This window comes from Xenopus laevis, chromosome 3L (assembly GCF_017654675.1).
Source record: "Xenopus laevis strain J_2021 chromosome 3L, Xenopus_laevis_v10.1, whole genome shotgun sequence".
NCBI classification, from domain to species: Eukaryota; Metazoa; Chordata; class Amphibia; order Anura; family Pipidae; genus Xenopus; species Xenopus laevis.
In genome coordinates this window covers 84,128,438-84,152,324 of record NC_054375.1, presented here as the reverse complement: position 1 = coordinate 84,152,324, position 23,887 = coordinate 84,128,438, and the positions used below count along the sequence as shown (strand labels likewise).

The 23,887-nt window shown below is 36.9% G+C and overlaps 2 protein-coding genes across 3 annotated transcripts in view; one reads left to right on the top strand and one right to left on the bottom strand.

Moving 5' to 3' along the window:
* The window catches only part of gsap.L (gamma-secretase activating protein L homeolog), a 52,307-nt gene extending 42,835 nt beyond the window's left edge, over positions 1 to 9,472 (top strand). Inside the window, exons 25-31 of the mRNA XM_018252688.2 lie at positions 768 to 838; positions 1,542 to 1,636; positions 2,996 to 3,115; positions 3,980 to 4,041; positions 5,990 to 6,094; positions 7,284 to 7,386; positions 8,994 to 9,472. Coding sequence (XP_018108177.1) covers positions 768 to 838; positions 1,542 to 1,636; positions 2,996 to 3,115; positions 3,980 to 4,041; positions 5,990 to 6,094; positions 7,284 to 7,386; positions 8,994 to 9,091 — 654 coding nt within the window. The 3' untranslated portion in view covers positions 9,092 to 9,472. The remainder of the gene's footprint in view (positions 1 to 767; positions 839 to 1,541; positions 1,637 to 2,995; positions 3,116 to 3,979; positions 4,042 to 5,989; positions 6,095 to 7,283; positions 7,387 to 8,993) is intronic.
* Positions 9,473 to 10,290: 818 nt separating this feature from the next.
* The window catches only part of ccdc146.L (coiled-coil domain containing 146 L homeolog), a 60,453-nt gene continuing 46,856 nt past the window's right edge, over positions 10,291 to 23,887 (bottom strand). For both annotated transcript variants that reach the window (XM_018252683.2, XM_018252682.2), the window contains exons 14-19: positions 22,547 to 22,771; positions 21,376 to 21,604; positions 16,540 to 16,668; positions 14,827 to 14,964; positions 12,257 to 12,505; positions 10,291 to 11,117 (exon numbers count right to left, since the gene is read on the bottom strand). In XM_018252683.2, coding sequence (XP_018108172.1) covers positions 10,914 to 11,117; positions 12,257 to 12,505; positions 14,827 to 14,964; positions 16,540 to 16,668; positions 21,376 to 21,604; positions 22,547 to 22,771 — 1,174 coding nt within the window. In that variant the 3' untranslated portion in view covers positions 10,291 to 10,913. The remainder of the gene's footprint in view (positions 11,118 to 12,256; positions 12,506 to 14,826; positions 14,965 to 16,539; positions 16,669 to 21,375; positions 21,605 to 22,546; positions 22,772 to 23,887) is intronic.

The following is a 23,887-nucleotide window of genomic DNA, read 5'->3' as shown; positions in this document are numbered from 1 at the left end:
GCTAAATCCATCATGCAAAGAATCACTGGTTTCCTAGGTCAGTCCTGGTATTCCCAGTTAGGAGGGTGCTGTTAGCTGACTTCAAGTAAAGAAAGGTAACAGTCTTAAGGACTGACCTGGGAATATCAGGACAAACCTGGGGAACTGCCCTGAACATAATGTATCTACAGTCTTGAACATGGTCTTACACTGAAACACTACAGAAAGCATTGCTGACTGCAAAGCTTGTGATTATTTATTGGAAAATTAAACTATATTCACAACCTGCTAATGAGCATATATTTTACCTACAGTGACTTTTTTTCTACAGTTCATGGTTTATTTAGCATTTTTTATTTGAAGCTTGTTGTGAAATCTATGTTCAGACGATCTCACAGCAGTACATTTGTCTTGACAGATTATCTCTGTAAAAGCCCATCTTTTATGTAATCCAAAAGGAGTCTGTTTATTCCATTCATAAAAGCCCTGTGGTTTTTTTTTTTTTTGCCTCCTCCAAAGATTTAAGTATTCTTTCTCAGACCTGATAGCCCCTGATTTTCAGATATGCCCAATCTTCAGTCGGACAGGCCTGTTATCCCATACATGTCACAATAAGCTGCCGACTGGAAGAACCAAGTTTTTTATTGTCTTTGTATTGCACGCTTTACATGCTACAAACTAAAAAATGATTATTCTGCATAATGACTATTTTTCAAAATGCATTTTTTTTTCATCATTATCAATTTTTATAACTGCGAGTAAACTTATATTTTACTCCTTTCTTAAAGTTAGACTTGATATGCCTGGTACTGGAGGTTGTGTGGAAAAAATATAACTTGGATCTTGGCGCATTCTCTTTGTAAGTATTTCTTCAATCATTTTGTTTTCTGCATCGTTTCAGCTCTTTCAAATAAAAAAGAGAAGTCACAGAGAAAAATAATTACAGAGCAGGAAAACTAGAAAATTAGGACCATGGGACACAATCCTTTTGTCTGACACTGGCAGCCAGCTGTAAATAGTCACCACTGCTAAAACCATGTTGTCTGTGTGCGGTGGCATCAATGATGGGAAGCCTTGGAGCCCAAGCACATTTTGTCAGGCCATAGACCTCAATGTGTTAGCTGAGGGTTTGAAAAAATATATATGTTGGAGGAAAATCTGAAATTCGTAACCAACAACTGAAACATAGTTTAAATTGTTATAATGTATGTCTTGTCACATCTGATCTTACATGGGAAGTAAAACTGATTATTTCTGTATTTTCTCTAGATTTTAGACATTTAGCAGTTGTAATGAAATGAGTAAATGTCTTTCCTTTCTCTCACAAGCAACTAGTTTGAGTAAGCAGTCATACAGAATTATTTGTGGGCATTTTGTTGCCCATACAGGATGATTCCTGCGGGTGACTAAACCAGGTCCCATAGCAGCATTGGCTACAGATCATATCTGCTTTCCAAACATAAATACAGCAGTTTTAAAAAGTTCATTTGATGAAAAAGTGGAACAAAAAAGTCCAGCTGAAATATAAAACAGAAATAATGTTTATGTTATTTTCTTTGTAGCAATTCAAGAGGATGTTCTTCAGACTATTTTGCTTTTCACATGATGTGCCGCATTTCAGAAGCTGCAATCAAATTGGCCATGCCTCTTCCACCTGGTAAGTACGTTATTATGTACTTGTTGTTTGCACCTACTAAAATGTTTAAGAATATGTAAGTTGCTGCCTGTTTAATGCAAAATATTTATTCCACTACCTTATTTCATTGTAATATATGCATGTCCCCTGTTTATTGTAAAACATGCATGGTATAGTCTTGGGTATCTGCTAAACCCAACCCTCCCCCTGCAGTTCCCAATAGCCAAGTTCAACCTCAAGTTAGATCAATACTCCTATTTGGTGATGGCTTGGTCAAACTCTTTGTGTTCCTCATGAAGTTTCTTGTGAGGGACCAAACATCAAGTACATCTATTCAACCTTCTTGTGTGCCAGTGTCTGTCTCCTAATATTTTTCAACTAGGTGCCCAGGTGTTTCCAGCCCTGTGTAAATGTGTTAGTACCCCTTTATTTGTTAGGTCACATGAGTCAATTAACAGACAGAGTTGTGTCTTTTGCTTTCACACTTCTTCCTGTTACAGTTAGAGTTGTAGTATTTCTAGTCAGGTGATCTCTGAGGCAGCACATGGTGGTTCAAGAGATGTAAAATGGCAATATTTACTTAAATATATATTCCAGTTTGGTAAGATTCTTTAATATTATGTAAACTATCTGTTGCTTGTGTTCATTTTGGGGGTATAGTTTTCCTTTAATTACAACAAAATTGACCTAACTCCAATCCAAGAATTGAACTCATTTATCAAGAAACCAGCTTGCAAAAGCCAGTGCGGGAAAAGTCTCAATAAAATTGATTGAAAATTCTAATTGTGCGATTTGCCAATTTTTTTCAAGTTGTCGCCTGAAAAACCTGATTTTTTTTGGATCATCATAAGACACCCACCGTAGATCATGACCTCTTCATAGTGTAAAAGGGACATATGACATTGACTTCTGCATGACCACGACAAGTTTTAGCTGGACTATTTTCGGATTTGGATTTTGTGCAGTTTTGGAGTAAATCTCTAAAAATTTGAGATTTTTTTCCCCTCTAAAAATTAGTTTTCCGCTTTAAAAACTCGTCCAGAAAAAAAATTGAGGTTTAACAAATAAGCCCCTTCATGTGGATCTATAATCTTTCTGTGAATTCTAGCATAGCCTTGATTTAAGTCTGTGCCACTTGTAGACTTGTTAATCAGCCGTCTTATTTTGCATTATTTCAATAGTCTGACCCAGAAGTGCAGCTAAGCACAAGGGATTCAATACCTTCAATAGCAATTACATTTACACAGAACTCAGACAGCACTGCATGTTTTTTAAAATGTATAATGGAATAGCACAGCTAATAGTGATACAATAAAAACTTGGTGAAAGATGAGGTTCAAAGATCTTTACTAAGTGAATATTTTTATATTGTGTTTTCAGGATTCCAGACGCTGCAGTTGGTGTTGGGAGTTCGATGCCTCCCTCTAGGAAACTTGCTGCATTATATAGATGCTGGAGTCCTACAGCTGACTGAAGCTTTTGCTGTCAAACTTATGAAAGGTAAGTCTGATGTTTGTCTGCTGTTTCTGTATGTCATGCACAGTTTCATCCTAAATCAGTCCGCTTGATACATTTAATCTATTCTGAAATGTTCCTATCATGCAGTGAAAATAAGGAACAGTTCAGGAGGGTAGAATTTTCAAGCGGTGGATGTTAGCTAAAATCAGGTGATATGACATAAAGTTGGAGGGAGGAAAACAGAAAAAAACCCATAAGGAAACACACGAAAAAGCTCATTTAGTAACACAAGTACAAAAACCATAGCTACCAATAAGCAGGTAGAATTTAATGGTCACCTGTTTAAAAGCAAACATTCTATTGCTTGCTATGGGTTACAGCTCCTGGGCAAACAAGCCTTTTACTACAGAAGGTGGTTAGTTTGACTTTTAACAGTGGGTACACACATTTGTTTGGCTTCTGTGTAAGCAAACACAATTACAACCATATTTTTAGAGCAACATCTGGGAATGGTCAGAATTAGTGATGTGCGGGCTGGCCCAAAACCCGTGGGACCCACATGTCTGGAGGGTACAGGAGGACCTCTGCAGAAGATGGGTCACCTTACAATGCCCACTTCCATCTCCAACAAGCTCAATTTATAGGCCTGTCCTGCTCACTTTTTGACATCCGTGATGGGCGAGTCAGGCATGGTTCTTCAAAAAGTGCCGCCGCACCAGGGAAAGCAGGTTTTAGTTTGGGCGTGGGTTGGATTTTTGCCAACCTAAAAATCACTAGACTTAATGTTCTAAATTACTTTAACAGCATCTTCCAAAGTTGACTGGGCCATGCTGCCAGACTCTGACCGAAAAATACTACTAAAATTACTGCTAAGATCCGTATGACTTTTGTTTTTTGTATTTTCAGAACTGGATGACAATGAAAGCAATGAAAAGTTAAAATACAGCATTATTATACGTCTTCCTGAGGTATGAATTCACTCTTTTATACACAAGGCTAGGTGGTACCATTCTGGGGGCCCGAACCCTTGTGCATTAAATCCAATTAACCAGATGCAATGTAAAAATCAAGATCAGTAGGGTACATGTATGACTGAAAGTGCCCTGAGCAAATTGTTATGTTTCTTTCCTGCATTCCCAGTGTAATTACAGCGTATGAATCTGCACCTGAAGCATTGAAATACATGCAATTGTATATGCTCGTGGCCTGAATTGTCAGAGTAGAGATTCATTTATTTATTAGGCTTACTTGCAAACATCAGAGCAGACACAGTGATAACTGGAGGCAGAAGTGGAAGACGCACGTTTAGACACAAGTGCCTTTAAAGGGATAGCCTGCCTTTAAATTAACTTTTAGTATCATGTAACCAGTGATATTTTCAGACAGATTGCAATTTGTCTTCATTTTTTTTCTTTTTGTTGTTTTTGAACGATTTTGTCCAGCAATTCTTCAGTTTGCCGTTTCAGTAGCCATTTTGTGCTAGGATGCAACAGGATGGGAACTGAATAGAAAAAAAGTTACCATAATTAAAAAATAACAGTAACATTGTAGCCTCACAGTTTTTTAACTGCTGTTTTCAGTGACCCCCATTTGAGAAATGAAAAGAGGCAGAAGTGGACGGCAAATCATTCAAAATTGATAAAGAATAAATATGAAGACCAGTGTAAAGACCAACTCCTATTAATAGGTTAATTTATAACATACTAAAAGTTGTTTAAGATAATGTCTTGCATCAAAAGTTATAAGCGTTACAATGCAACTATGGTAAACAGCAACTAATTAAACAGGCTTAAAGTACCTGTGGTGTTTCCCTGTGATGGCTATTCTTCTCTCAGTCTTTCAAAATATTGCAAATTTGCAGTAGGAGCATCTAAAAAAAAGATCACTGGTGAACATTTGGGTACTCTGGGTAATTATAGGCATAGCTAACCTTTAAATGAACTTTTAGTATGATATAGAGTAGATATTGATACTCTGAATTATTTGTGGGTTTTTTAATTATTTAGCTTTTTATTCAGCAGCTCCCCAGTTTGGTACTTTGTCAGTTCTCTGGTTGCTAGGGTCATATTTACCCTAGCAATGAACCAGTTGTTCAAATGAGACTGGAGCATGAATAGGAGAAGGTACCCAAAAACTGCACGTGAAAAAGTTTGCTGCCTTAAACTGTCCAGCTCTTTTATATACTGTAGTAACATGTTTCTGTTTTAACTGTTCAGTTTCAGTACAAAACATGTAGCCAGTTCCTCTTACATATTCACTACAGCAGCTAAATGACTTCTTAAAAGTGCCTTTATTAATCATTCCTTATCTGTGTGTGTGGGTCCTGCTTCCCCTTTCAAGTGACAGGAACTTATTGATGCCATGTGTTTGAGAGAAAGCCAGAGAAAGGCCAAAAGCAGATTTTGCAGTTACATCATGTTGGAAGATTCCATGTCTTGAATGAAATACTGAGTACAGAACTGCATTGCTACTGTATATGTGCTCCCTACAGTGCAGAATGTATTAGTAATACCGCTAGCTAATAGCTAAAATAAATTATATTTCTTCTTCCACCTCTATCATCAGTTCATTTGACACTTAACCTTCAGTTGAGGATGCTTTTTGAAATGTTAACCTTCCAGTGTGTACCATTTGTTCTCTGTGTTCAGAACACGCTCTGTTCATATTGTGTGTTATAGATATAAATTTGCCTCTAGTTATCTCACAAGGCCAAAAGCTTAGGAATGTTCAGCTCTTTCAGTCCTTCACGTGTTCCACTTTCTAAGCCAAGCAAGGAGAGCGCCAGGATTTCCTGCAGAAACTCACTTTGGTGTTAGGAAATCCTCGCCCTTTATGATCCTGATTGTAAGAGGTCACTTATAACCCTTGTCTGGAAAGATTGAATGTTTGTAATTGTTATTGTTTTCCCCCGTTCAGCGAATTTGCCAAAATATTCATCACTTATGGGATCACGCCATGAGTAATAACTGCATCGCCAAGAAGTACGTAAAACAATTACTGTGCAAGATCAGAAAAAGGGAGGTAAGTGATTGGAGTACATTACAACAGATATTATAGAGCCAGGCAGAAGGCTTAGGTATGACATAGTTCCATCACTAATATTGCATGTAATATCTCACCTCAGTGAGGCAAAAATGGTTGATTACATTCTACCTTTAATTATAAACTTTTTACATTTTGTATAAGTTCCCTCATTTAATTGGGAAGGGGGCAGAATGTGAATATATATAGGTATGGGACATCTAATTCAGAATGCTCAGGACCTGGGGTTTTCTGGATAATGGATCTTCATACCATAAATCCATTAGAAAATTATGTAAACATTAAATAAACACATTAGGCTGGTTCTGCTTCTGATAAGGATTAATTATATCGTAATTTGGACCCAGTACAAGATACTTTTTTATTATTACAGAGAAAAGGTAATAAATTGTATTATTTGAACAAAATGGAGTCTATAGGAGACGCCCTTCCCATAATTCGGAGCTTTCTGGTTAACAGGTTTCTGACTAACTGATCCCATACCTGTACTTTAAAAACAAATGGTTCCAACAATGTGCCTGGTCCGATGTACAAGAGCCACGTAGAGCAGCCCTGGATTATTAATGATACTTCCCTTCATGTCTCAGGACTGTATATGATTATATTATAATACACAACTGTCAACATAATTCACTAAGGATTAAGGAAAAGGCCTACACTATGAAATGGAAAAGCATACCAAGGTAGCACTGTGCAGAGTTCAAACTTACTTGCATAAATCAATATCTGAAATTAAATATTTTATGTTTTGAAATGTAGGCGGCCTTTTTGTGGTTCTTGATCAAACAGAAAGTGCCAGTGTTCCTGGGTTAAGCTAAAGCTAATACAACTGTTGTTTTAATCCACAGCAGAAATGTTAAAGGTGTGGTTACACAGGAAATAAATACTTGCTCAAACACAACCACAGGAAAGAGTAAAAACTAGAAGATATACTTTCTCTGTACATACTGTAACCTTAGTCTGTATACATTATACTCACACATTAAAATAATTGGTGATCGTGTGACTATTGCACTGCAATGTAAATAATACAGCACTGGTTATACCTACATAGATCCATGTATACAAGTACAGTATGTGTGCAAATACTGGATTACAATTCTGTGTTTTAATTGAGTTGATATAATCTGTCAGAATGGAAATGATGATTTTTATTTTCCTTTCCCAGTGTCGGCTTTCAGGACAAGAAGCCTGTAGTCAGTCAGCATTGTACATTAACTTCTTGCCACTTAACTATCTAATCAAGATGCTGTCAGCGATAGAAGAACAAGGTACCTGCTCCTTTAAATCATTCTTTTCTCTAAATAACTAATTGTATACAATCTTAAACATTAAGGGGGTTATACAGTATATCAAAGGTCAAGTTTTAGAGGTTTGTGAGGTTTTTTAGAACTCGGATGAACTGGTTTTAATTTTTCAGAATTTTGTGGTTTTTAGTTATTTAGCTTCTAATTCAGCAGCTCTCCAGTTTGCAAAATCTGCAAACTGGTTGCTAGGGTCCAAATTCCCCTAGCAACGATGCATTGATTTGAACAAGAGACTGGAATATGAATAGAAGAGGGTCTGAATAGAAAGATGATTTTTACAAAGTAGGTATAATGATAAGTTTGTAGCCTTATAGAGCATTGGATCTTCAGATGGTGTTAGTGACCCCCATTTGAAAGTTAAAAAGTGTCAGAAAAAAAGGGAAACATTTCAAAAACTATAAGAAAAAAAAATCAAAGCTAAAAATTTGATGAAAATTAGCCATTTTATAACATACTAGACGTTAACTTAAAGGTGTTAACGTCTAATATGTTATAAAATCGCTAATTTTCATCAAATTTTCAGCTTTGATTTTTTTTTACTTATAGTTTTTGAAATATTTCCCTTTTTTTCTGACACTTTTTTTTCCACCCCTTTAATTCCAGTTACAGTACATTCTGTAATTCTATAACTGTGCAGTGTTAATGTAAATACATTTGGATGCATTGCACTATGGTGTACATCCAAAAATGATAAAGAATTTAAAATATTTGGTTTTGTGAAAACAAGCATTCTTGTATGTTTTTTTTTTTCCAATTCCAATAATTAGTTTTGCATCCCAAAACTTAAGGGGGTTCTAAAGGCAAAATAATGAATATTTGCCTTCTGCATGGCATATGCACTTATTTTGCAATATACATCTATTAAAAATTCTGAATCATTTTTTAGTATGAAGCATTCGTAGTTCATAATACATAAATGCATAAATCCACCATATTCTTCACACCTACTTAAAACATTAGTGTTGTGTATTATTCTTTATTTTTTTTTAACAATTTGTTATTTAAGTAAAGTAAAATAAACTTTACTTATATGTATGCACCAGTGGCGTAAGAAGAGTGCGCCGGGCCCTCCCTGGAAAAAAATCCTCAGGATGGCCCAGCGCACTCCAATCCCCATCATCCCGCCCACTTCCTGTCCCGCCCACATCCTGCGGGACTTGCATCTCAGGTAAGAGAGAAGCTGGGGAGGAGGTTTTTTTTATTAGCTATAGAGGAAGCAGACCCCACATTCGTGGCCCAACCGGTTTTCCTGGTCCCCCCCCTAGCGACTGCGGGTTCTGCTTCCTCTATAGTTACGCCACTGGTATGCTAAAATGATTCCCTACTACATGATATAGAGGAGAGTAAGTATTCATAGTAGTAGAGTGTTGTACCGTGTTAGCCATAGACCAACACCAGAAAATATAGAGTAGGTGATACCTTTTTATTGGCTAACTGAATAGATTAATAAAATGCCAGTTTTTGGGACTACTTATAGTTAGGTTCCTGCTTCAGATACTAAAAGATCAAACATTTCTACACACTATAATGTTCATCAGACTTCTAACTAAATGTATTTGTATTTTTTCCAGCATTAAATCCCTTTGAAGAAGATAACAAAGATGCTGCATATCTGCAGGAAATCGCCTTAAAACAGACGTCTGTTCTTCTTGGATTACACAAATGCTAGCGATTGGGTGTTTTTTATTTTCAGTATTTTTATATAGTACACTATAAGGCATTCAGTGAAAGTACTAGCACTTATCTAGGCAGATTTGTATTGGACAATACTCAGGAATGAATAAGAGGGCAGACATGCACACAATTCCATCTTGTGTAATCTATCATTAGCCTTACTCTCGTTCTTCTTTTTTAACTGAAATAGTATACATGTGTTAACTAGGAGTGGAGCATTCAGTATAACTCCGATGTGGGCAAAAGAGTGCAGCTTTGTACTTTGCTAGTTTGTTGGTAGTTGCCAGCATTGAGAGAAAACAGGGATGAAAACATAAGTAACTCAGGGTTATCAAAGTAAATCTTGCATCCATTTCTTTTCCTCACCTGAGTCCAAGGGCATTTCCTTTCTGTTTTGCTTTTCAGAGCAAACCTTTTATATTTTAGGGCACTGGAAACAGGTCAGAGCTAATGTTTTAAGAAAGAATAAGTTAAGAAAAATATTTAAGATGTGTATATTATATACAGGTATGGGAATGACTGCCAATTATTTATAATATACTGGAAGAGAGAGAAAATACAGTTGTGTCTGGCATATGTGTTCTCCTTACTATATATAGATATAAGATCTGTTATCCAGAATGCTCGGGACCTGGGGCTTTCTGGATAATGGATCTTTCTAAAAATTTGGATTTTAATACTAATAGTCTACTAGAAAATCATTTAAAAAATGTAATAACCCCAATAGGCTGGTTTTGCCTCCAATAAGAATTACTTATATCTTAGTTGGGATAAACAACAAAGTGCAGTTTTATTACAGAGATACATGAAATCATTTTTAAAAATGTGGATTATTTAGATAAAATGGAGTCTATGGGAGATGGCCTTTCCGTAATTCTGAGCTTTTTGGATAACTGGTTGCCTGATAATGGATCCCATTAGTGTGACGACCTCTTTGATTCTATTCTTTCAACCAGGCTGAAGCCTCACAGGCAGGAATACAAAGTGTGTTTTTCGTACACCTTCACTGAAATCATTCGGGCATCTTTCATTTCGTTCATAGTTTAAGAGAAAAAAATTCCAGCCAAATAAAATTCAACCTGATATGCAGAACATTACAGCACTGGGGTAGATGTTGAGGCAAGCAGTATGGTAGATCCTAAATGAAAATTCTTTGGAGCAGGCATTAAATAAAGGCAATCTTTCACCAGGCAGTCAAAGTGAAAAATAGTTTATTGTGTCCACAGCCTTACGCATTTTGTGCCTTTGAATATGAATGTAAAACTCTTTGAGAAAGTAATGTGTCCTTTTGCTAAAATGTCTTATTGACTTAATTAGAAATACATGGTAGATACCCCTAGTTGCTAGATATCTTTGTATTTATAAATATTTATTTTTTAGGGATTTTAATATTTATAAAGGAGTTAACATCAGAGGAAATGTGGATTACATAATAATGTTTACAGCACAAAATCCATGTTTGATCTCTGTAAATGTACTTAGAAATTCTGGGCATTCATATGTTTAGAATCACTACAAAACTATTCCCCTTATAATTACTGTGGTATACCAATTTGTAAGGCACCCCCTAGTAATTAAGCACTTATGGCAAATGAGCCATATAGTCATGATATGTAAAACAATTCTATATGTGCCATAAACACTGGTCATGGGTGATCAGCTTCTCTTAATACAATACATCAACTTCAGCAGAGATGTGACTGAAAATGGTGCAAAGCAATGGTGCAGAAAGTGTCTGAGTGTGCCATACTTCTAGTGTGCCTTACACAATCTCATTGTGTAAGGGCACACTAGGTGCTATACAGTCCTGTATTAGCTTATATTTCAATAGGCTTTACTATTGGCTTCCTTATGTGCCTCATATTGGAGCCAGTTTCACTGGGCTTGAAAGGAGCTAAAATTCCATAAGGTCGAGGTAGTGGAAGAGCAGTTTCATCCTCTGGAATGTAAGCATTAGGGCGTTGCTCGGCTGTAGTGTAAGCGCCGTTGGGCAACAGATGCTGTTCTTCCTCCTCTGCCATCTACAAGAGAGAATATTTACAGCCATTAAATATTAGTTTTTTGACCCTTTTATTATAAAATACATACAAAATGTTCCTATAGCGACATGAGAATGTGTCCTATATATATTGTGTAGGATGAGCCAGATGCATGCATTTGTATAAATGAGGTGAAACGGATATTGAGGAAGCGTAATATAAAAATATTTCAGAATGCTGCATTTTGTACTTAAGTTTCTGTACAAGTATATGGTGTAAAAAAAAAAAACAATAAATTGAAGAGTATCATTTTACTAGAGCACTGAGTTATGTTCTCCTTTCTGCTAAATACTTTGTGTGATTTCCTGGCTACATACAAGCATATAACTAAACTATATATATTTACCTTCTGTGTAGATCGACTGCAAAGTCATTTATGCAAGAGCATAAACCTACATGAAACACAATTTAACCAACTTTGAGAGAAATGGCAGATGTAATCTAACTGATGATCACCTTCACCACCGACCTCCCCCCCAATCTCACCACTATTCATATTTTGGCCCATAACCAACAGCTGCTGTGAAATGGCAAATCATTTAATTCTCTGAGCAGCTACAAATACACGAGCCTAACAAATTTACAATATCCCAAGTGTTGATACATTTCAAAGCTGCAATTGACAGTTACTATGTCCCTGGAAACAAATGGGCTATTTAATTCACCGATTATTTTCTCATTGTAGACCAGTTTGTAATTTTATTTAAATGATTTTTGTTTTTGCCTTACAAACTAACATAGGCTCATCTTTGAGGTTGGCTCAAGGGCATTTACTCATTTAATGGAATCCAAACCCCAAACCAAACAAAAGATAGATATGATACTTCAAATAAAACCCACACTGTAAACCCATTCCAGAGGCGATAATTTGCATTACAAATTGCTAAACTGTGTTAATGCCACTGCCAATAGCAACCAATAAACAATTTATTTTGATTTGTCTGGTTGCAATTTAGCACTTGTGTTACTACATCAGCCCTCTGATGTTTATTTCCAACGTAGGTGGGTTAAGAGTATCATCTTATCCAAGGATTGAAAGATGACTGTGCTATAATTTTGCAACAGAGTTTTGCAACAGGCCAGTTGGAATTACAGTAATGTGTATATATATAGTTGCTTACTCTGGCTTTTTGTTCCTTCTCCTTTTGACGTCTATGCTTGTCTTGTATCATTTTTTTCCATTCGATCTCTGTTTCTTCACTAGGTGGAAGTCCTTGTTCCATCCTGGTGTAACAAGTCTCCACTATTTTTACCTTGTTTCGTAATTCTTCCTGAAGCTTTATAGAGTTTGCTTGTTGCATGGATAACTCTGCAATCTGAGACATCATTTTTTTCGTTGTGTTTTTAATCTTCTTGTGGAGTTCATTCATCTGCCAAAATAGTCAAATACTAAACATAAAACAATGAAACCAAGAAAAAAATGAATTAGCATTTACTGCCTCTTTCCAGATTGAGGAGATCAATAATCCTGTTTGTGTGAAGTCAAAGTTTACATATAGAAATCAAGACCTAGGAAATCGGAGCATCAGAACAGGCACCAAACAGTAGATCAATTGTTCATTATTTTTTCAATAACTTATAGTATTGTGTTACAAATGAAAAGGGCATCATTAAAAAAACAGATGTGCAGGGCGTATTTATATACAGGCACCAAGGGCCTTTGGCAATTTTTTGGTGGGATGGTCCTCGGGTGCCTGTATATTTGAATTTGTTTTTCAAAATAAAATGTAGAAATTCTCCCCTCCCCCTAGCTGGCACAGAGACTTAGTGGTGAAATCTGGCGGTGCAGCTAAAGTGCCGGCACACGCATTGGGCACGTGACATCATTCCACGTGTTGGGGGGACCTAAATACATCCCTATAGATGAGTGTCACTCAATAGAGATTTAGGTAGATTTTAGATCTAATCAATTTTGAATTAATGAAAAGAATTGTCTAACTGCTTGGAAAATGGAACCCACACAGGCCCGAATTTGTGGAAAGGCCACAAAGATCCGGGGCCTAGGGCAACAGCATTTTAGGGGGCGGCATGCTGCCCAAGCACATTTACATTTGTTCAGAAACATTAGGGATGTGCAGGAGATACCATAGTTTTTTAAATTTCTCATGCACCAATCCTCATTGCTCTGGTCCCGATGATGAAAATTTGAGTGAATAAAAGGGAGGGGATGGGGGTGACAAATGACAGCGGCCTAGGGGCGCCCACTATGTAAATCCGGCCCTGGACCCACACACATGGGACAGAGATTTGCACCTGTGAATACAATGTTTAATCACATTATCATAAAAAAAGGTTTTAGAATATGTTTACTCTCTTTTATATGTTATCACTACTGGAATAATGGAGAGTAATAAATTGTGTCCTGTGATGATTTTTTTGTGGGTTTTGTATTTTTTTTTTCCAGTCTTGACTTTTTGGTGATTTCAAGCGATACACAGCAGTATTGAACAAAGTGGCCTGGTTCTCGCTTTCCGTTTATTTTAGCAGCTGTTATATATTTTGTCTTAAACATATAGGGGCAAATTTACTAAAGGGCAAAGTGGCTAACGCTGGCTAAAATTCGCCAGCGAGACGCCATTTCGGCACTTTGCCCATTTGCGGTCACTGGAGTCATTTCACTGGTGAAATTTTGCCAAGGAGATACTCTGGCGAAAGAGCGTTACTACGCAGATTTACTGACCGTGACGTCACCTCTATCGCCAGATTTGCCTTCGCCACCTCAGACCAGGCGAAGTGCAATAGAGTAGATAGGACTTGGTCTAAAAAAAGTTGAAATTTTTTCTAAGTCACAAAAAACGCTAGCGTCTTTTCCTTTTTACAGGGTGATAGGCTGAAAAAGATCGTATTTTTTTTTGGGGGGTACCCTCCTTCCCCCCCCCTACATTTAAACTATACTGTGGGCACATGTGTAGGGCATTATAACAATTCTATATAATTGTATTAAGGTTCCCTGGCCTTGTGTAGTGTAATGTATTTGCTGCAGCATATACGGCCATTGTACTTTAACTGCACGCCGTATGCTAATTAGCCAACACTAGCGTAACTTCGAACTGCTAAGCGTATTTTCAATAGCACAACTTCGCCAGCATTCGGTACCCTGTGCGCAAATTTCGGATCTTTGTGAATTAGCGTTGTCCAGGTGAATTTACGCCTGGCAAAGTGTTTGCGATGTGCGTGAAGCCAGCGCTGGCGAATTTTCGCAGGTTAGTGAATTTGCCCCACAGAGAGTGTGGTTTAATGACATTCCCCCATTATGAAACAAGTCTCTGCTGGAACATTCCATAATTATGTGTGAAAACAAATGTCAGGTTTAAATCTTATATAGTTTGAACAGCCCAGGGTGGCCTGGAGGTTTACTTGGGCAGTCAATTTAATTTCTATTTGCCTAACTTGAGGGTCAGTTTGGGCATGATGTTTTGGATGATCACTTATTTGTTGTCCTAGAAATCCTTGGAACAATGCCTGATACACCGGTATTTAATTATATCTGTAAAAAGTTCACGGATCAGTTGCTATGGGTTACTGCCCAGAGTCTATAAATCAGCGGAAATATGTTTTAGAAGTAGAAAATAAGTTCTTCTCTTTCGTAGTAATGGTCAGTTTCAGTAACATCTGTATGTAGCACCTATATAAGGTTGAAATCCCAAGAATTTATCAATGTTGCATAATATTTTCAGTTTACAAAGTTCACCTTTTTAGACAGCAGTAGTGTGTCCAGCTTTCCATTTTCTGCCTTTGTGTGTATTTGATCTGTCAGACGTGAAACTTGTTCATAGAGTAAATCTTTCTCCAACAATTGCTCTTCTTTCTGTGCCAGATGCAGCTCTAGCTGTGACAAGAGATCACAAGTTATCAGCATATAGAATTCATTTGTACTTTTGTGGTTTATAGTATTTTTAGGGCTGGCTGCAAACGTGTGTTTATTTCTAACAGCACTATGTGATCATTGTTATGTGTCAGTCCCCTAATATGGCCAACCAGGCTGACCAACAGGGTCAGGTCCCTCTTTATTTGCTTTGATACTGACCAATAAATTCCTTCTTTTTCCAGCTGTGAAATGCCAAGCCATGCAGGGACTTAACCATGGAAGTTATTCTAGGAAAATGGTTAATGCAGAGATGTCAATAGACCCTATGTGGTTAGGGATATAACTTTATTGGCACCTCATATCATGTTACTATTTTGAGTGAAGAACAATTAGGTTAAAAATAAAAAAAAGAATCTAATGGCATTGAGTTAGGTGACAACTCTGTTAATGCTTCTGCTAAAGAAACTAGAATATATCTGAATTGCTGGAAATGTATTTCCAAGTGACTTCATCTGAATTCTGCTGATCCTGACTTTCTCTAAATTACCTGTACATTGGATCATTAAGGGGTTATTCACTAAAACTTGAATTTATATTGTCTTTTTTTTTAAACCAAGTTTCCATCCATGATTTTATCTTATAACTCGAAAAAGTTGGGTCAGGGAAAGACTAGACACAATCAAGCGAAAACTAGAATAGTTCGAATTTTTTGTATTTTTCTTCCAAATCTTATCTCCCAAAAAAAACCCACATTTTTTGGATTATCAGCACGAAACCCAGCACAAATCAAAAATGTTTTCAAATTGTAAAAGGGACATCTGCCATTGACTTCTACATGACCATGGTAGGTTTGAGATGGCGGATTTCGATTTGGAATGCAGCTTCAGGTATAATAAAGCTAAAAAATTTGCTAAAAATTTGACTTTTTTCCCAAAAAAACCTCAACCAGAAAAAAACCGACCCCTTAAGTGTCTTTTGAGCAATTGTATACAGTAACAAGACTATACATTTCTAGTTACTAAGTTCTACATTCCACATATCTATAGTCTATATAATAATAAAATGCAGTGACTGGCAATCCTTGATATCCAACAATTGTTTCCCACCAAACTGAAGGGGATGAGGCATCTCACTAGAACTCTCGCTCATGGAATGGAAAACTATCTGTGCAGTTGTTTATGATTCTATAAATCTCTTACTATTGTATTATGTGCAAATGAGTTCAGTATGTATTTTTTGTGCTCTAGCTGGGACACATACTGTTACTAATTAACTTTGGAACCTTGCATGAGAGAATTTAAACAAGTTTAGCACAGTTTCTATCATCAGCCAAGAACAAATTCACAGCCCCTCTAACAGGTAAATACAGTTGGAGCACACTTTAGTGTTCACTATAGAGAAAATACAGTAGTTGGGAAGCCCATATTCCAGTTACTGAAAGCAGTCAATATTAGGTGTCTTGGTTAGTGTTGTGCTAATGCTGGGCAAACAATCTGCCCCATCTCTTATATCTTCATTCATTTACCACCTGTACAATAATGTCACTGTTTTTACATTACTGAATTGTAGAAGTTCATCAGGGTCATGTCTTTTTACCTCCTCTGTTTTCCTCATAAGTTCTTGCAGTGATGGATCTTTTCCTTCCAGCAGGCGTATTCTGTATTCTTTCCCTGGGTCTTCAGTTTGTTTTTCCAACTCAGCAACTTTGTCATTGCACTGGGATAGCTGTTAAATAGAGAGGTTCAAGTGCAACATTAATAACTGACAACAAGACTTAATTCATCAATTTCTACTTACTTTTTAAGGGAAGTGTACACATGACATTTCCAACAACAATGAGTTTTTTTTATTATATGAGGGCTATTTCTATGGTTATATAGCCTTCAATCTATTTCTTCAGAGTAACATTCCAATTTTTTTTTTTACCAGTGCGAGTGTTAAATAAAAAGTGCTGAGGGGTACAGAAGGGCAAAACCCCAAAGACCCTTTTTTTGTTTTCTAATTTTGGTTCTGTACATTACCACAATGAATTTTAAAGGGGACCCGTCACCCAAAATAATTATTCAAAATCCTATTTTATCACATTAGTCAAACAAAATGAACTTTAATTACACTATATAAATTATTTGAATCTTGTTTCCTTCAGTCTGGGATTTCAAAATTATAGCAAGCAGGCAGCAGCCATTTTGTGGACACTGTTATTAAGACAAGCCTTGCATCATCTCAGAATCTTGTTTGTGCACCAGAATGAGGGACCTGATGTCCATCCCCATGCACTGGCTACACAATTAGATGGTAAAGAGAACTGGGGGAATATGTGGAGAGCAGTGATATCTAGGAAGTGCTGAATGGAAAGTGAAAGTAATTGTCTGCCCTGCCTCTATGCCACGGGCATAGAGGAGGGGCAGACAATATTTGATTGACAGCTGAGATTTTTAAATGAGCTTAATAGCTATGAATGCTTTAATAAAAAATAGAAATTGGATTTCATGTTTAATTTGAAAAGGACTTTTATTATACAGATTTTTGTGTCTGGGTGACAGGTCCACTTTAAATGAAACAACTCGGATGCAGTTGAACTGCAGACTTCCAACTTTAATTCAGTGGGTTGAACAAAAAGATTGCATAAAAATGTGAGGAACTAAAGCCTTTTTTTAACACAATAACTTCATTTCAGGGGCTCAAAGTTAATTAGACAAATTAAAAAATTTAAAATAAAATGTTCATTTCTAATACTTGGTTGAAAACACTTTGCTGGCAATGACAGCCTGAAGTCTTGAACTCATGGACATCACCAGATTCTGGCTTTCCTACTTTTCAATGCTCTGCCAGGCCTTTACTGCAGCAGCTTTCAGTTGCTGTTTGTTTGTGGGCCTTTCTGTCCGACGTTTAGTCTTTAACAAGTGAAATTCATGCTCAATTGGGTTCAGATCAGGTGACTGACTTGTCTATTCAAGAATATTCCACTTCTTTGCTTTAATAAACTCCTGGGTTGCTTTGGCTGTATGTTAAGGGTCATTATGAAACACCTCCCAATCAATTTGACTGCATTTAGCTGGATTTGAGCAGACCGTATGTCTCTGAACACTTCAGAATTCATTTGGCTGCTTCTGTCCTGTGTCACATCATGGATAAACACTAGTGTCCCAGTGTCACTTGCAGCCATGCACACCCAAGCCATCACACTGTCTCCACAATGTTTTACAGATGTGGTATGCTTTGGATCATGAGCTATTCCACACCTTCTCCATACTTTTTTCTTGCCATCATTCTGGAAGAGGTCGATCTTGGTTTCATCTGTCCAAAGAATGTTTTTCCAGAACTGTGCTGGCTTTTTTTAGAATACCAAAATCTGAGTATATACATTAATGGTACAATGGTACCTATAGTCCACGTTGCATGGCACTTATAGAGATAAAGGTGCAATGGACACAACAAAAAAATGCTCCAGTGTGGGCTAAATCTCTGCAGGGTTGGCTGCTGCCATCTTACCCAGCTCTTCCCCTTGCTTCCCAGGCATTGCTAGTGCCTCTTGAGACTTGGTGCATGCTCATTACAGAACTCTTTGGAACACCCAGTGATTGAAGCTTGCTTGTGTAATACAGTCATGTAACCTTTAAAGCTCTGCCAATTGAATGCAGCAATATGATGTTCACAACTGATCCAATTTTTAACATTCTTCTCAGATTCACCTGGCTTATTTGTGGATTCTGTGCTCAGCCAAATCAATGTTACAGAGTTGTTAGTATGATATTTTACAGTTTGCAAATAAGATAATTATGATTGTACTACCCCCTCTTAAAAAAATAAGGATATTATAAGTAACTGAGGAGTTGCATGACCACAAACAACAACAATTTTTTGCAACAGGGGATACTTTATTATAATATGCAAGTTTCAGTGAGTCCTGTAACAGAAATAACATCCCATTTATTTATTTATGTATTTTTTAATTAAACAGAAATAAAATTTACTTTTAAGACTGAGTTCCTCTGTTTGTGCACTACTCCTGGCATGCATGTTACAGATAAAAGGCACAAATTGTAAGCCCATATTATGTTTTCTATTAATGAAAGGCTCTGGCCACAATGCTCGAGATGTGTCTGGAACAGGATAAAGGAACAATGTACAATAGAAACGGGAGACACCCACCCAATTTATTGATTGCGTTTACTTGTTTTAACATTTCACAAACTTAAACTTCTTCTTTCCAGAAAATGTAAAAATAATATCTTTCTTTATATTAAGCAACAGTAGTTGCTCAGTATAAAGGAAGCTGTTTTAAGAATGCCTTTGTGATGCATCTTGGTACAATGTGTTGACCATATTTATTGCTATTCACTTTTATAACATTTATGATCGTTTTAACTGGAATATACAGTCATAAATGTGAATGGATTAACAGTGCACCTGCCTCATTCTATTTTTTTGGCAACAGCCAAATGGTCAGTGACCTGTGTTGGGCCAGTTTACAAATCAAAACAATTGATCACTTTCCATCTTTATTTTGTGTATAAACTGGGACTGTCCTTGGAAAAATGAGACAGTGGACAGGTTCATTACAGATTACAATCTATTTCAGATATGTGTTACTGTAGCAAGTGGAAAAGTGCCATGTTTGTACAGCATTGTATTTCTTAAATGTAGTGCTTAAAACCTCAGATATCCTTATGTACACTTATACATGTCATCATTGGCTTTCCACTAACAATCAGCATGTACAGGAATTCTGAATTCTTTGGAACAATATTATTTAAAGAACTAGTCTTAGAAAACATGATGGCTCATTTACTATGGGGAGGGCAAGGTATAAAGGGCAAAAGCAGAACAGGGTTCCCTATGCATTTGCATTGATCACAGGCACAATTATTTTCTCTACGGGCTCTAGGGGTTGCAACTTTGCCACAAGGACTTAAAATAGCTGTATATTTACCTCTAAATATCTTCATTGTTTTATTATTAAACGCAAGCTTAAATGGCAATATCTTAATTTACTAACAAGTGGGCATCTTTTGAAAATAATCCAAAGGGAAACAGGGTCAGGAGTTGTTGATGTGCAATGCAGAGTACAAAGAATTTTCTGTAAATTCTATTTCCACGAACAAAATGGTCCTTGTTCAGAGGGAATCAATGCCTTGAAGTGGAAAATTTTCCAAGAGTGTTTTCCAAAAAAAAGTTGGATAGGAAAGGGCCAGTTTGTTCTGAGGACAATATTCCTTATTTAAAATGACTTATTTTAGTTCTTGAGTGCATGCACTGTCTCCATTCAATATGGAATACACTGTAACTCACTGTATCTTTACAATGTGAACCCTTTATAATGTTAAATAATGTATGGTCAGTGTTATACAAGGAAACACAATGTTCTAAAGAAATATCCTGTGTGTTTTCTTAGTTTGGTTTTAGAGACTGTATTATACAGATGAGGCAGAAAAGGAAGAGAATTGCTTTAATTTTCTAGCTGGTAGTTGACTGTCCAAAGCTAATTGCTGATTGGTTGCTACTGGCAAAATAGTATGTGTGTGTATCCGTGTTACACGGTTGTGGAATAAAAGACAAAGTTTGCCATGATGCAATATTCTACAGCAAATAATCAGCAGGAAGCATTTACTGGTCAACTATTTAAAAGCAACCATGTTGGTTGCTATGGGTTACTGCACATGGGCTTACAATTTTCAGGACCTTGATTATTTTAGTAATTCAAGTGAAGATTTGATCACAGGCACAATTATTTTCTCATTAGTCATTGCTCATATTTATAGAGTATGTCGAGACCATACTTATAATTATTTTATAAAATGTTTCCCCATATATATGCTTAGGCTGGCTAATTCTTGATCATTATCTTAAAACATATTTAGGTTCAAGGCTAGCTAAATTGTGTTGACTTTCTTAGCATCAGTGTTTTTAGTAGAAAGTTGTGTTCTGTCCATCTATTTTGTAACTCAAGGCATCTGCTTGACAGCTCATGGTTAGGTAACACTTTTTCTGCACTTGCACAAACTTTCAGGGTTAGTATTCAAAGTGATATTTTCTACTATATCAGTTATCAGTACTTTTGACTAGGTATGAACTATGGTGAAAGGAGAAAAGGGAGATAATAGTGGCAGGCTACTGAATATAGAGATGATCTAAAAAAAATCCCAAATATCAAACTATTTCCTACCTATTCTGTAAAAATACATAATAGAAAATATGTACTGTCTGACTGAACACTCACTGATTAAATCAACATAATGTCCAAAAATGCAAAAAACTTTTTGCCACAAACCGTATCAGTCAGTGATGGCTCAATCCAACAGTGATCTGGGTTTGCCACGTCCAGAAACTGCACCAGAAGAAGGACCCCAGAGGTCCGAAACATGTAGTGCTTTAATGCATCTTGAATAAACTTCTTCACTGTTTCACTAAAAAAGCTCACATAATACTGACCTGAATTTGAAGCGTCACAAGATCTGATTCTAAGATCCTCTTATTCGGCAGGCTTTTTTGCAATTGCTCAACTTGCCTCTTCTTTTCTGCAACCTCTATTTGTAGGAAACGCATTTTTTCATCCATGGAAACCATCTCTAAATCTCCATTCCTTAGAATCATCTCTTGAGTATTTATTTTCTCAAAAAAAATACAGATTTCTTCCTCCCTCTCAATTAACTGAACACCCCTGTGTAAAGAAAAAATGCAAATAACAAAGACAAGATTGCATTAACATAACATCAGAGCTGCAAATGAACAGGCCTGTTTTAGGCACACAAAAATAAGTCAATTTGATAAACACTAATAAATGGTTTATAGGTCTAAATGATGGTGAATTTTATTTATAAAATAACCCAATGAGTTACTGCCCAGGAGCAAATTTGCCCAGTGTTTATAAATGAGCCCCACAAAGGGCTGGAATATGGATATAAGAAAAAACATGGGAAACCCCTGTAGTTTGTTGTGTCAGAGCTTGATAAAATACTTTTGGTGGATGTGACCTGATGAAGTAAAATATTCTGTATCCAACTTTGACCAATAAAGTAAAGGGGATTTTCCCTTGTACATGTTCCTGTCTTAACGCCAGTCCTATTTTTGTGGATTTCTCTTCATCAGACACAAGGCATGAACCATAGTTTTTAGCTTTTCCACAGGTGCCACTATTCCCTATCATTTTTGAATATCATCATGAATTGTGAATATCGCACATCCTGTAAAGGAGATGTGATCATACTTTTGTAAATGGCATGGATGTCCACATACTTTTGCCCATAGTGTGTAATTACGTTTACATTGCAATTGTGTGATTCCACTAAGCTTCTTTATATACCAACATGGGACTGACATGTCAGTAATTCCCTATAGATTTAAGTGGTTTACACAACTTTCACAAATATAACCTTCTCTACAAAATGATTTGTATGAAATACGTAAGTAACTAGAAGTGCTTTCCAACCAAAGATTTGATTTGTCAGTATTGTGTGTTTTCCTTCTGTGGCAGAAATAAGCTGGTACAAAAATGTCTGTGCCTTTAGCCTAATAATCTAGTTTGTAGTAGAGATGCTCAAATCGACCCCAGTCCATACTGATTAGTAATTCACTCATCTGACAGAGACCTGTTCATTCTCACCTCTCATTTCTGTTCTGAACAGCTGCTTGGTACTTTTCTTGAAGCTGCACCATATCAACTTCGGCCTGATTGATCATATTGGTGAGTCTGCCAATTTGCATTTTCTGTTGTTCTCTCTTTTCTTTCAATTCCTCAAGATGAACACGAACTCTGCTCAAATCTTTCTGCAGACTGTCCCTTACCATTTGATTGTTGTTCTCTTTTAACTTAATCTTCTGTAATTGTCTTTAAGAACAGTAAACATGTTAGACTAACATAAGTAAGTCATTAGCAAGTAGGACACACAGTTAGCCTGTAGGGGCAATCTCAAATTATATACTGCCTGCTTTGACCCAAACTCTGCAGCTAAAGCCACCAGACACCAACTTGAGAAGATGGAGGTAAAAGAGCCCAAAAGAAACAGAACAAAGCAGCCGACTGGAACAATTCATGAGGTGGCCTGTCCAAGATGGTGTCAGGCAACCAGAGCACACAGAGGCCTTGCCACCATCACCTAAGCCCCAGCCAGGCCACGCTCACAACCCGTATTGATGAGATCAAATGTGTTATCGCTGATTTAACCTGACTTGCAAGTAGTACAGGAACACGTGGTGAGGTGGAAAACAGAGTGAGTTCCTTGGAAGATACATGTCAGCCATAGCCTGTGCAGAGACATCCAGCAGCAGCTTAAAAAGCAGGAGGAGAGGCTAGAAGAGTACGAAAACTGCCAATTATTGGGACAGAAAATTCTCTGGGTCTGCTCTGGGTTGCGATTGCATACCATTCAACATATTCTAACTACGATAGAGGTACTTCTATTCAAATGTGGAAGGGTTACCCATTTGAATTTACAGACCTACATCTGGACCACTATGGCCATTTCATTATATAGTTCTGCATGATAGCAGGTTATTCGCTCACTTTGGTCAATGTGTACCTACCTCAGCCCTTTTTGAAAGCAGTCCTACAAATGATAATGGCACGCTTGGTTACTATGCCCCAACCCCAGTATGTTTTATGAGAGACTTTAACCATACAGTAGACCAAGGATTAGACAGAACCTTCTCATTCCCACACTTCCCTGTAGGCCTGGCAAATTGGGCTTCAACCCACAGTCTGACTAGTCTGCTATTCTTCTTCACACTTTATCAAGAATAGACCTGGCTTTTGTCTCGGCTGATTTTTTGCAAAAAGTTCAAACAATAGAATACTTGCCCAGATCCCACTCAGACCACTCTCCTCTAATGCTGTCATTAAGACTGCTCACATCCCTCCCCAAACCATGGCTAAAAGATGAACACTGAGTCAGTGGCAACTATAACCAACTACTGGGCTGATAAAGAACTTGGCAACAATGGTGAC